Source organism: Ochotona curzoniae, unplaced genomic scaffold (assembly GCF_017591425.1).
Source record: "Ochotona curzoniae isolate NIBS_2020 unplaced genomic scaffold, NIBS_Ocur_1.0 scaffold_4701, whole genome shotgun sequence".
NCBI lineage: Eukaryota > Metazoa > Chordata > Mammalia > Lagomorpha > Ochotonidae > Ochotona > Ochotona curzoniae.
The window spans coordinates 70,746,761-70,760,323 of record NW_024467122.1 but is presented as its reverse complement, the minus strand read 5'-3'; the positions used below and the strand labels follow the sequence as shown (position 1 = coordinate 70,760,323).

Sequence of the window (13,563 nt, the reverse complement as noted above, 5' to 3'; positions counted from 1 at the left end):
CATCTGTATAAAATGGAAGTTGTGGTTATGGGTGTGGAGGTTTGGGTTAGAAAAATTTCCAGTCTTTTCCAGTTCTAAAAGACAGTGTGACATAATGGGAGCCACGTGCTCCAGTGTCTGCATGACCACATCTATTTGTTTGTTCATCGTTGACTTGTCTTTTAGTTGTGAGGATTTCCTGTTTTATCTACCCTGGACATGAATTTCTGAAAGATTTGGTTATCATCTAAAATGTTTAATTTGCTTGACATGCTGTACATTTAAAACTTGCCAGAGGCGTCTTTGCCAAACAAGTATTTGGGTTGACTTTCAAAGACTGTAGACAAAGGTGAATGTAAAGAATTGGATTCATGGGCCCAGTGTGGTAGCCTAGTGGCTGAAGTCCTCGCCTTGCACGCACCAGGATCCTGTGTGGGCACTGGTTTATGTCCTGGCAGCCCCACTTCCCATCCAGCTTCCTGCTTGTGGCCTGGGAAAGCACTGGAGGACGGCCCAAAGCCTTGGGACCTTGTAGTTGTTTGGGAGACCCAGGGGAGGCTCCTGGCTTTGGATCAGCTCAGCTCCAGCTGTTGCAGCCACTTGGGGAGTGAATTGGTAGATGGAAGTTCTTCCTCTCTGTCTCTCCTCCTGTCTGTATATCTGACTTTCCCATAAAAATAAATAAATCTTAAAAATAAATAAGTAAGTAAATCTATAAAAGTAATTGGATTCATTTATCAGTTTTCTATTTTTTTTAGTTTTATTAATTGAACTACTATCTAAGCATTTAGCCTGAGAAATATCCAAATCTCTTTTTTTCATAGTTAAGCATTAGTTGTATCTTCTTTTAAGCTTGCAATGAATACAAAACATAAATTTCATGAAGAGTCTTATAATATAACCCTGTCAAGTATTTAAACATTCATAAACCGTGTCTCTCTCTTTCCCTGTACTCACCCCCCAGTCCCCAACAGGTGTTTGGGTATTTTTTCTCTAGTAGTATCTCATCTAGTCTCAATGATTTTTGTGTTCTTGAAAAAAAGCAATGTCTGAAATTCATATCTTCATTGCTTTTATAATCAAATGAGCATAGAGGAGAATACCTTAAAAATACATGATCTGTTGAAATCCTTGTGGAAATGACCATGTTGCCAGAGCAGGTGCAGCCAGAGTCCTAACGTAAGTGAATACAGCATAAATAGCAGATCACCCTTGGTATCCTACTGAGAAGCTGGACTCTTCAGTACTAACACAGTGTCATCTGTTTAGATATCCTTGGAACAGAAGATGCTATTGTGGACGCAACTTCCAACGACGCTGTGAGATTTTATCCCTGGACCATTGATAATAAATACTATTCAGCAGACATCAATCTGTGCGTGGTACCAGACAAGTTTCTTGTCACTGCAGAGATTGCAGAGTGTGTCCAGGCATTTGTGGTTTACTTTGACAGCACACAGGTAAGGCTGTTTCCTCTGGAGCCTTGAATAAGAAACCCTGGCGTGTTTTCTTCTCCCTCCTGCAGGTTTTGGGTGTTTTGATGATGTCTCTCTCTCTCTCTCTCTCTCTCTCTCTCTGTTTTTATTTGTCTGTATTTTTCCTCCCTGTAGAAATCAGGTCTTGATAGCGTCTCCTCCTGGCTCCCACTGGCAGAAGCATGGCTGCCCGAGGTGATGATCTTGGTCTGTGAGAGAGTGTCAGAACACGGTAAGGTGCTCCCAGGGCCGGGTGAGGGCTTGTGAGCCAGGAGCATGTGTTCCCTCTGCTTCAAGCACTACGTCTTAGTGATTTTATGACTTTTCAAACATATTTCCAGCCATTTTCTCTTGGGAATATTGTGATACTGACTTTTTCTTTGGAAAACATGGATACTTTGGGGCTGGCACTATAGCACAGATGGCTAAGCTGCTATCTGCAGTGCCAGCATCCCATGACAGAGAGCTGGTTCAAATCCCAGCTGCTCTGCTTATTGTCCAGCTCCCTGCTGATGTGTCTGCAGAAGTTATGGAAATTAGTCCAAATTGTTGGTCCTTACCAGATCTGTTTAGAGTATCGGGCTCCTGAATTCATCCTGGCACAATCCCAGCTTGTTGCTGCTGTTTGGCGAGTAAACCAAAGAGGTCTCTGTTTCTCTCTTTCTCTCTTGTCCTCACTCTGTCTCTGCTCACCATCATTTTAACTTTCAAATAAATAAAATAAATATTTTTTTAGTAAAGAAAAGAATGGGTACTTTGGAATTGAGAAGTCGTTTCTTTTATATTGCTTTACATTTCTTTAGATTGTGTTGAGATTTGTGGAGAGTATTGCAGGGTATTTGTCTTTCATTCTATTTTTACATAGAAAGTTTCTTTTGCCTATTATTTTAGGTGTAAACCGACAAAAAGCTCAAGAATGGTGCATCAAACATGGCTTTGAATTGGTGGAACTTAGTCCAGAGGAACTTCCTGAGGAAGATGGTAAGTGTCTCTGTGTGGAAGACATGCATTTAGGTTGAATGGTGAGAGTGTATTTTAATTCAGTGATCAAGAATCCCAGTGAAATGCAAGAAATAGATTTTTTGGGCCCTGTGCGGTAGTGTAGTGATTAAAGTCCTCGCCTTGCATGTGCTGGGTTCCTATATGGAACCAGTTCATGTCCCAGTTACTTTACTTCCCTTCCAACTATGTGCCTGTGACCTGGGAGGGCAGTAGAGGACGGCCCAAGGCCTTGGGACCCTGCACCCACATGGAAGACCCTGAGGAAGCTCCTGGCTCCTGGCTTTGGATTGGCTCAGCTCTGACCAATGCAGCCACTTGTGGAGTGAACCAGTGGATAAAGGATCTTCCTCTCTGTCTCTCCTTTTCTCTGTAGATCTGATTTTCCAATAAAAATAAATGAATCTTTAAAAATATTTTTTTCTTCAGACATTTGATAAGGTCTGAGTAGAATCCACTGAGGTAGTCTTACCATTAATGTAATAATCCATTTATATGGGTTTGCCATCCATTCTAGGACTCTGAAAAATAGTTTTTGTAAAGGAGTTCTACTTAAAATCTTTGTTATTTCCCCAGCCCCTTAGCCTTTCCCTACTGCCAGAGAAGGAGGGTTAAACCTATGAAATTTGTGTTTCCTATTTTGAATCCCGTAGTAAGCTAAGTGAATTCCAGGAGCTCTAGGGGTGTACCTTTTAGATACTGGGAAGCAAAAATAGACCTGAATGTTCCCGTGGTAGGTAACTGTATTAACTGCTTCTTTTTCTATGCCTTCTCTCCTGTCTCCTCCCTTTTTATAAGAATGCTTCTTGTGGAATCTATCAGGTTAAGACAGACTTGGCTCCCTAAAATCTGGGACAAGACATAAGACAGTTGTTCCAAAAGACATTCTAGACAGAGGCGATTGAATAAGAGTTAAAGTACTTGAGCAGTCACTACATGAAACCTGTATTTAAAAAAAAAAAAAAAAAGAAATTGAGAAATTCTCTTAATATTCTGGCTTAGTTAGAATTTTTCCGAAATTCTCTTCTGTTTGGGAATAGAATCCTGCCAGAGAAGGAAACAAAAATGAAATTAAAAGGCTCATTTTTAAGAAGATGGAAAAGTTAGCAAGTACAATTTCCTTCCATGTTTTTCTAGGTCAGTTAGAACATGTTCCCGTGTTTTGTGTACGTGAGCAGGGCATGTGTGTAATGCCTTATTTTTAGCAGTCGCGTATTCTCCACTGCCCACTGCCAGTAGTTGACTGTTGTCACTTTGGAATCCGTGCTCCTTTGTATCAGTGTATTTCTTGCCTTTTGACAGTGTTTTTGTTGTATTTTGTTGTAATCTTAAATTAGACTTTTATGTATGTCATCTTTAAGTAAGGGAATGGAAAGCTTCCTTACCTGCTCCAAGCCATGTCCCACCACCCTTCATTTTCATAAATTCAAACATCCAGCAGTGTGGGGACTTCATGCTTGTTGGTATTAAATTTTACCTTACTGGCTATAACTTTTTGTTTTTAAGAGACTTTTGATTCTTTTTTTTTTTTTTTTAAGATTTATTTGTTTTTGTTTCAAAGTCAGATAATACAGAGAGGAGAAGAGACAGAGAGGAAGATCTTTCGTCCAATGATTCACTCCCCAAGTGAGCTCATTGGCTAGTGCTGTGTCAATCTGAAGCCAGGAGCCAGGAATTTTCTCCAGGTCTCCCACACGGGTGCAGGATCCCAAAGCATTGGGCTGTCCTCGACTGCTTTTCCAGGCCACAAGCAGGGAGCTGGATGGGAAGTGGAGCTGCCGGGATTAGAACCAGCGGGGATCCTGGCACGTTTAAGGCGAGGACTTTAGCCACTAGACCACGCCACCAGGCCCGGCTATAACTTTTTTTAGGGTTTATTTTTTATTTTTATGGAAAGGCAGATTTACAGAGAAAAGGAGAGACAGAGAGAAAGGGCTTCGATGCGATGGTTTATTTCCCAAGGGCCGCAATGGCCAGAGTTGAGCCAATCTGAAGCCAGGAACCAAGAGCTTTTTCTGGGTCTCCCACATGGGTGCAGGATCCCAAGGCTTTATGCCACCTTCTCCTGCTTTCCCAGGCCACAATCTGGTTGGGAAGTAGAGCAGCTAGATCACAAATTGGCGCTCATATGGGACGCTGGCACTTTCAAGATGAGGATTTAGATTTTGAGGCCAGCTTTTGGGTCTGATTATAACCATCTAAAGTTATTAGTTATGCTAGCCGCAGTTAAGTCATCTGTAGTAACATGCCTCTTTGTCCTCATCCAGACTTTGGGGGTGATAAGCTCATCTTGGTAGATGACTATTAGTTCAATCCTCACTGTGTCTCTTTTGGGTTGGTAGGCTGGTGTTGTTCCAGTGAATCATTAGGCTGTCAGATAGCTGTTGAGTACTTGCTGTCTGTCAGATGCCAGGTAGGGCATAATGAACTCAGTTAAGATGTGATTTCTGTCCTTACGCGGTTTCCAGTCCAGAGATGTGGAAAGGTTACATCAGCAAGTCATCAGTTCCTGTCGTCTTTCCTCTAGCAGAGGTGTGTGTTCATGATTGGCTCCTGATCAAATGTTGGCTGTCCTACAACAATGAACTTGGTGCACGGAGCGGATAGTCATACACATGGACTACTGACTGATGGTCAATAGCTGCAGTTTGTTAGCAGTGTCAGGCTTTTATTATAGACTGAGGGTCACATGGGACGAGGGAAGAGGGTTTGAGGAATTTACATATAACAGGAGGAGTTGATTTGAGATTATGGGCGTTCCCATACAACTGCCTACAGATCTCATCACTTGCTCCCACACCCCTGCTTGGAAGTGTCTTTGTTTCGTAAACTATGCCTATAGATCCGATCAGTCCTCCTACAATCAAACTGCTGTGTGTGACTGAGCCAGGTTCAGATCAGATCTTCCACCTTCTAGTACTGTGTTTCCTGTTAGACCATTGAGGCCCAGCCACTGGAAATAGATTCTGTGTAGATTATACTCTGTAAACTTTACAATCACATGGAAATGTGTTTGATTTTATAGTAAAGGTGACTGTTTTCCAATTCTACTAGATTGCAATTTTGTTTTATAGAATGTTCTTATAAGGAGCTTTGCAATCTGTGTTTGATTTTTTTCCACTTTTCAGTAAGTTATAGTATGAAATGACAACTAAAGAAGTATCAGTTATTTAAAAATATGACTTGGAAGACACATATACACAAGATGAGTTTTAAAAGTTTGTGAGACTCGAATTCCATTTTACCCCCAAAATACTTTATCTCATGCAATAATTTTTTGAAATATGTATTATTTTCCTGTAAAATTCATATTCTGTGAACTTTTTGAAGCCTGCTTGTATTTTTGAATGTGCATATATGTATGAATATGTAAGTATATCAATTTCTTCTCCCCATTTAGATGATTTCCCAGAATCTACAGGAGTAAAGCGAATCATACAGGCCTTGAATGCCAATGTCTGGTCCAACGTCGTGATGAAGAGTGGTGAGTAACTTAATTTCTCCTCCCCACCCCGCTTATTATTAAGTTTTAAATTATTTGGATATAGCTGGAACCATTATATATGTAATTAAGCTCTAAAGTTTTCAGTTAAAGGAAGAGCCAAAAGTTACATCCCTCGGGAATTTAAACATGTATTTAGAAGTTAGTTCAGGAAGAGTGTAGATTCTTAGAAGGTATCTGGAGCTGCTGTTGGCTTTGAGAGCTCACCCTGACCTTGTAAGACCTGATTTGTGTCCTTCAGGTGCCCTGGTCCTGCCGTGGTATCCGAGTGTACAGTTCATCTACCAGTGCGGATGGTTGAGGAAGGCCCTGAATGCACAGAGAGTTACTGTTGCATTAGCACTGACAGTGCAGAGAGAGCTTCAAGGAGAAAGAGCGTCCTAACAGTTGTCTTTCCAGGGTGGTCAAGATTTGGGCTGACAGAGGGAAGAATGGCAAGCAGGAGAGGACAGCTTGGCCTCTGGAGGGATAGTTGCATGAGAGTGTCCTACAGGCACTAGGAGGATCTTGTCTATCACAACTGCTTAGACCTGAGTAGCACATGGGGACATAGCATGTTAGGCTGCCCCACCTGCAACGCTGGCATCTCGTGTGAGTACCAGTTTATGTCCCCCCTGTTTCATTTCTGCTCCAGCTTCCTGTAACTGCACCTGGAAAAGCAGTGGAAGTGGGCTTTCACAGTTTAAGTGGAAGACTCAGATGGAGTTCCAGGGCTTGTTTCCTAGCTAGAGCCATTGCACAAGTGCCGACAGTAGCTGCAGTATCTGGGACCAGGCTGTACTAAAGCCAGGAGCAAGGTCTCCATGTGAGTGGCTGGAAACCTGATTGCTTGGCTAGTAGAGTCCATTAGCAGGAAGCTGGAGTCAAAACCAGACCCAGGTTCAAATCCAGACAATCCAGTGTCGGATGTGGGCATCCTAACATATCTTAATCTCTAGGCCAGACATCCACTCCAAGATTTATTTTTTATTTTTATTGCTAAAGTCATGCATATAGAGAGAAGGAGAAACAAGGAGGAAGGTCTTCCATTTACTGATTCAATCCCCAAGTGGCCACAATTGCCAGAGCTGAGCCAATCCAAAGCCAAGAACCAGGAGCCTCTTCTGGCTCTCCCACATGGGTGCAGGGTCCCAAGACTTTGGGTCGTTTTCAGCTGCTTTCCCAGGCCACAAGCAGGAAGCTGGATGGAAAGTGGGGCCACTGTGATTAGAACCAGCAGCCATACAGGATCCCAGTGCATGCTAGGCAAGGACTTTTAGCCTCTAGGCTACCGTGCTGCGCCCAGAGACTTTTTAAAATAAGGATGAAACAAAAACAGTTGGTGGATTTGAAAGATTAATATTATGGTCATAGTCATGGAGAGAGTAAGTTGTCAGTTGAAGGAGCTAGAGGAAAATGCTGAAATTGGGCTGGTGGGGGCGGGGCAGTGCTGTTGCAGTAGCTTGAGAGAGTGAGGTGTGAAGCCTGGGCTGATGGCGGAAGGCTGGATTGAAATGTAGTCTGAGTGGAGTCAGCCAGTTGGCAACCACTGGGCTCTTAGAGCTTGCATTGGTTTGCTGGGCCTGTAACAAGGCATGACAAAATTGGGATGGTGTGAAACGACTGGAAGGAGCAGTTCTGAAAGTTTGAAAGGAAGGTGTTTGAAAGTGCTAGGGATGGATCAGTTCAGCTCTCTTGGCTGAACTAAGGCCTCTGCTGGGTCCTTAGCTTGTGGCAGGATAGCTCTGTTCTGCCCATGATTTTCTGCTGGTATGCCTATGTCCAGATTCCACCCCCCCCCGACCCCCTTTTTTTTTAAGATTTATTTTATTTTTATCGGAAAGTCAGATATACAAAGAGAAGGAGAAACAGGAAGGAAGAGCTTCCATCCGCTGATTCACTCCCCAAGCAGCAGCAATGACCAGAGCTGTGCCAATCCAAATCCAGGAGCCTGGAACCTCTTTCAGGTCTCCCATGTGGGTATAAGATCTCAAAGCTTTGGGCCATCCTCAATTGCTTCCCTAGGGCACAAGCAGGGAGCTGGATGGGAAGCGGGGCTGCCAGGGGATGCCGTTATGGGATCCTGGTATGCAAAGTGAGGACTTTAGGCACTAGGCTACTGTGCCGGGCCAAACATGGTCCATCCCAATTATATCTACCAGAAACCTGTCTTCAAATAAGCTCACAATTTGAGGTACCAGAGGTTAGGACTGCAACATATAAATATGGAAAAAATACAATTAAGTGGTTTTTGTTTGTTCTGTTTTTTTTTTTTTTTTTGCTTTTTAATGATGATTTATTTGAGTGGCAGGGTTACAGAGAGATGCAAGAGAGAAAATCATCCACCTACTGGTTCACTCTCCTGGCTGCCAGGTTGTAGCTTATTTGACTCTCCCACAGGAGTGCAGAGTGCAGGTAATTGGACCGTGTTCTGCTGCTTTCCCAGGCACATTAGCAGGGAGCTAGATTGGAAGTGGGCCAATGGGTGCAGGGGACAGACCAAACCTGGCCTTACACTAGCTGGCACATGTGAGTTGAGTCACGCCACCCTGGGCCAAGTTTCTGACTGCGCCAGTAGACTCAAACTTTGGGCACAGGGAGAAATCACAGGATGTGTAGTCCGACCTTGGAGTGTACTGGGACAGGGCCTCCTCAGTTGCTGATGCCTGTGCAGTGGACAGCATGTCGCACATGAGGGACAAGACAACCAGCTCAGAGGACTTCGACTGCCTCATCAGAGGATGGAAAGCAGAACTGGTTGGACAGTTCTCCTGGGTAAGCTTTGCAACATCTTCCTGGGTCTGTGAATGCACTAAAGTGGACTTTGTCATTAGTGGGCCTTAGAAAGATTTTTTTCAACCCTGTAGCAATGAAACCTGCAATGTCTCAGGGCTATAGAAACCATTCAAGTAATACCCTCAGAGCTCTCTTCCCCACATTGGTGTCTCTAAAGCATCACCAAAGGACCAGCCCTCTGATGTAGTTTGATAGCAAGGAACAAACCCCATTCCCATCCTCCCCTGCGGACACAGGAGAAAAAGAGAAGCTCTTTCATCTACCTTCCTTCATACCTGACCTTCCCCACTCTAATCAGAGACCCCATGGTGTGCATCCTTCTCAGGTGTATAAACAATATTTTTTAGGAAGGCAAAAGAGAGAGAGAGAGAGAGAGAGAGTGAGAGAGAGAGAAATCAGCCAGCCAGGATTGGAACTGGCACTCATTTGGAGATGATGGCATCATAGGGGGGCAGTTTAACCCACAATACCACAATGGTGGTCCTGATGAGGTATAATTCAGCCCATAGTGTCTTCAGGAATTGCTATCTGTTCAGGGTTTTACTGTCCAATGCTTCTTGGCTGTCTCAAGCTCTGTCAGGTGAAGCACTCCAGCAGGGATTGAGAAGAGCTGTATCTTGCAGTGAGCTTACCACGTCTTCCCTGAGAGGAAGGGTCAAGTGGAAGATCAGTCTTGCCAGGAGTAGAGTATTTCATCTCCGTTGTGGTAAGCACTGAGTGTTGTGTGAAGTTGGCACTGTTTCAGCGTGCCCGAGGTCGACCCTGACCCTGCGCACGGTCGGCAAAGCTGCTTTGTCATGCTGAGATACTCCTTCCTCTCTCAACCCCCTCTTCTTGCTTTTACTTTTTTCTAGAGAAAATCTCAGAAGAAATCTTTCCCATTCATTCATTCACAAATATCTTGTTGAGCATTAGCCACAGTAAAGCATTACTCTGTTGTCTACTCTGGAAAAACGCGTTTAAGATGCAGTACTTTGGGGCACTGTCCACAGCTCCAGCATGCCAGCTGCACCATGAGAGCACTGGTTCAAGTCCTAGCTGTTTTGCTTGCCATTCATCCAGTTGATAATGTGCTGGGAAAGTGGCACAATGTGGACCGAGTACTTGGGCCCCAGCCATCCATGTTCCAGGCTTCTGGCTGGCCAGCCTTGGCCTTGTGGCCTTTTGGGGAGTGAGTCAGTGCATAGAAGGCTTTCTCTCTCCCTCTGTCTCTCTCTAGTTCAGCCTTTTACTTAAATAAACCTTTTTTTTGGGGAAAAGTGGTATCTAAACTGAATAAATTTAGAATAACATATTCAGTGATGGTTGTTACATTTATGAGAACTATTTTATTTTTAAAGATTTATTTATTTATTTAATTTGGAAAGTCAGGTGTACAGAGAAGAGGAGAGACAGAGAGGAAGATCTTCCATCCTCTGCCATGTTTAAGAAGGCTTGCCACTGTGGTCTGAAGGAAGCTGTCTTCCCTGGAGGTGCAGCCCTGCCTGTGCACACGCTGGTGCACGTGGATTCCATGTGGGTGCAGCGCATGGCGGCTTCCTTCAGAGACAAGCTCTGTGTGCTGGGCTGCTTGTGCTTCCGGGGAGAGCGCCTGTCTCCTGGGGGCCTGGATCTGGGTTTTCCTCAACAGGCTTTTCCTCAAAGAAGTCCTGTCTTCTCCTTTTTCCTCTTTCTCTCTTTTTTAAAAATTGTGTTCCAATATACAAATAAAGTTTCCATTTTAACCACTTACTGTGTAACTCAGTGGCATTAGGTTCATTTATATTCTACAACTAATACAATTCAAAAAAGGCTTTTAAAAACAATATTTTAGGTCAAAAAGTTGGTTGACAGCAAAAAAAAAAAAAAAATTAAGATTCTTCTTGTTATTTGAAAAGCAGAAAGACAAGACAAATCTGGTTTGCTCGGGTTCGTTCCCAAATGCCTGCAGCACCTAGGACTGTGTCAGACTGGGTTGTTTGCCTGAGTTGTAAGGACCCAATCTCTTGAGCTGCTGCTTTGCAGGAAACTGCTGCTTTCCAAGGTACACACCAGTGGGAAGTTGGAATTGGGTGCAGAACTGGTATCTGAACCCAGGCGGAGGCAACATGGAATGTGGTCCCCCTAGTGATACCTCCATCATTGTGCCCGACACTCCTGGATAAATTTCTTAGGACACTAATGACTGGGTTTGTTATTGTAATAATCTCGACTGTTTGGATAATTGCGCTCGGAATTACATAATCCCAATTCATTATTTGGGATTATGCATGGTCTGGTATTTAATGAACAGTAATGGAATGCTGAGGTTATGCCATGCTGTTTTTTATATTTGTATAGTTGCAGAAAAATATTGCTTTGTAACTATTGTATTTTAAATGTTTAGAAAAACACTTCTAGTCCTAAATCTGAAAATTTAGATGTAAAGATAAAAAGCACTGAAAACATACAAATCTGGTGAGGGTTGGTCTGTTTTGAACAGTTTCTGGGACTTGACATTCAAATACTGAATTTGCTAATCTGGTTAGTTAAAAACTTGGAGATAAATATCTTCTTTCATGCCATTTACCAAGATAAAATGGATGTGTTTCCTAAATGAGAATTCACAATTAAAATGGAGGTCAGCTAAATGTTCTTTGAACTGGCTTGACTTACAACAAGTCTAAATAGTTTGCTTGCTTATAGGATATCTTCCTAACTTTTTGCCTTTAATTTCTTGCTTAAAAAGTAGTAATGCAGGGTGGATATTGACACAGTGGATTAAACTGCTTCTTGGGGTGCTTACGTCTCATTGGGGTTCTGGTTTGGGTTCTGGTTACTCTTCACTTCCAATCTGGCTTCCCGTTAATGTACCTGGGAGGGAGTAAATGATACTCTAAGGGGTGGGCTTCTGCCACCCGTCTGGGAAAACCAGATGGCATTCTTGACTGTAGCTTTGGCCTGGCCACAGCTGTTGTGTGCACATGAAGTGTGAACCATTGGATGGAATATCTCTCTGTTGTTCCTTCTCTATCATTATGCTTTTCAAATAAATAAATTTCTTTCATAGAAATGCTTCAAAATACACAAGCCATCAGTGAAAAGTAGTCAACATGTACTGGATCAAAACTAAAAATTTTTGTATTTTGAAGGAGACCATGAGGAAAATGTAAGTCTCAAAATGGGAGAAGATATTTATAAAACATGTTTAATGAATATCTAGTAGCACATAAAGAATTCTTGCAGATCAATAGTAAAAAGACGTAATAAACCACTTGAAAAGCGACAAAGAATTTGAACAGACATTTCTCCAAAAAGATGTACAAGTGACTGATGGCAAGATATGTGTCATTAGTCATTGGAGATAGGCAGATCTCAACCATAATAAGATACCACTTCACGCCCACTGGAATGACTAGGATCAAGGAGATTATAACCTGTGTCAGCGAGAATGTGGAGAAATTAGAACCCTTCCACTGCTGGTGGGAGTGTAAAATGGTGCTGCAGCCACTTTGGAAAAGTAATGGTTGCTCAGAAACTTAACATAGAATTACCTGTGACCCAACAATTCTGTCCTGGGTGTACTATACTCAAGCAAATCTCAACATGTCCATGCAAAATAATGCATACGGATGTTCATAGTAATGTTATTCATCATGGCTAAAAAATGGAAATAGTCACTGAAAACAAAATGTGGGTATAGCCATACAATGGAATATTATTCAGACATAAAAGGAAGTGAAGAGTAGGTACATGCATTATATAGATGTACCTTAAAAACATGCTGAGTGGAAGACGCCACTCACAAAATGCACCCTATTATATGATTCCAATTATATGGAATAACCAGAATAGTTAGAGACAGGAAATGGTTGCCATGTGTTGAGAAGTTGCTGGTGAGTATGACACTTCTTTGGGGGATGATGAAAATGTTCTGGAATTACATGGTGATGGCAGTTGCAGAGTTTTGTGACTGTGCTATTAAAAAAAAAAACTAAACTAAATTGCACACTTCAGAACTTCAGAAAGGTTGAGTTTTTTATATGTGAATGATATTCTAATGAAATGAAGGAAGTAGCACCAAAGATGATGATTATGGCACTGATTGAAGAGTAGTGGTGATATTAAAAGGGAGTGGGGTTGTAATTATGTATTAGCACCTACTTAAATATATACATCACCTGTTTAATCCTGAGGATATTCCTGTGAGCCAGCCTCAGAGACCAAGTAATTGCCCAGGTCATTTAGCTCATGAATGCTCAGACTTGTTTGCCTGTGAGATTTGTCTGGGAGAACTTTAAGAAGTATAAGAATATTTCAGAAAGTTTGTGGACCACACGGCATGGTAGCCTAGTGGCTAAAGTTCTCACCTTGCATGCACCGGGATCCCATATGGGTACCAGTTTTTGTCCTGGCAGTCCCACTTCCCATCCAGCTCCCTGCTTGTGGCCTAGGAAAGCAGATGAGGATGGCCCAAAGCCTTGGGACTCTTTAGCTGCATGGGAGACCTGCAAGAAGCTCCTGGCTTCAGATCAACTCAGCTCCGGCCATTGCAGCTGCTTGGGGAGTGAATCAGTGGGTGGAAGATTTTCTTCTCTGTATATCTTTCTAATAAAAATCTTTTTAACAGATCTTTTTTAAAAAAAGTTTGTGGAAAAAGCAATTTAAAAGCTTATTAAAAGTGTGTATTATGAATAGATTGACTTTTAAAAAAATCTTTTGCATCAAAAGGAGCATCTTCAATTCCACATTTTCATTAACCTTAAAAAATTTGTTTAAAATGCAGAGGCATACATCTTCTATCTGTTGGTTCACTTCCCAAATGGCCACAATAGTCTGGGCAAAGACAGGAGCCAGAACTTGATCCAGGTCTCC

The 13,563-nt window shown here is 42.5% G+C and overlaps 1 protein-coding gene across 3 annotated transcripts in view; it reads left to right on the top strand.

Moving 5' to 3' along the window:
- Positions 1-13,563, top strand: part of AAGAB (alpha and gamma adaptin binding protein) — a 46,513-nt gene that overhangs the window by 14,813 nt on the left and 18,137 nt on the right. For all 3 annotated transcript variants that reach the window (XM_040968997.1, XM_040968996.1, XM_040968999.1), the window contains exons 2-5: positions 1,249-1,439; positions 1,590-1,686; positions 2,346-2,435; positions 5,854-5,937. In XM_040968997.1, the coding sequence (XP_040824931.1) occupies positions 1,249-1,439; positions 1,590-1,686; positions 2,346-2,435; positions 5,854-5,937 (462 nt within the window). The remainder of the gene's footprint in view (positions 1-1,248; positions 1,440-1,589; positions 1,687-2,345; positions 2,436-5,853; positions 5,938-13,563) is intronic.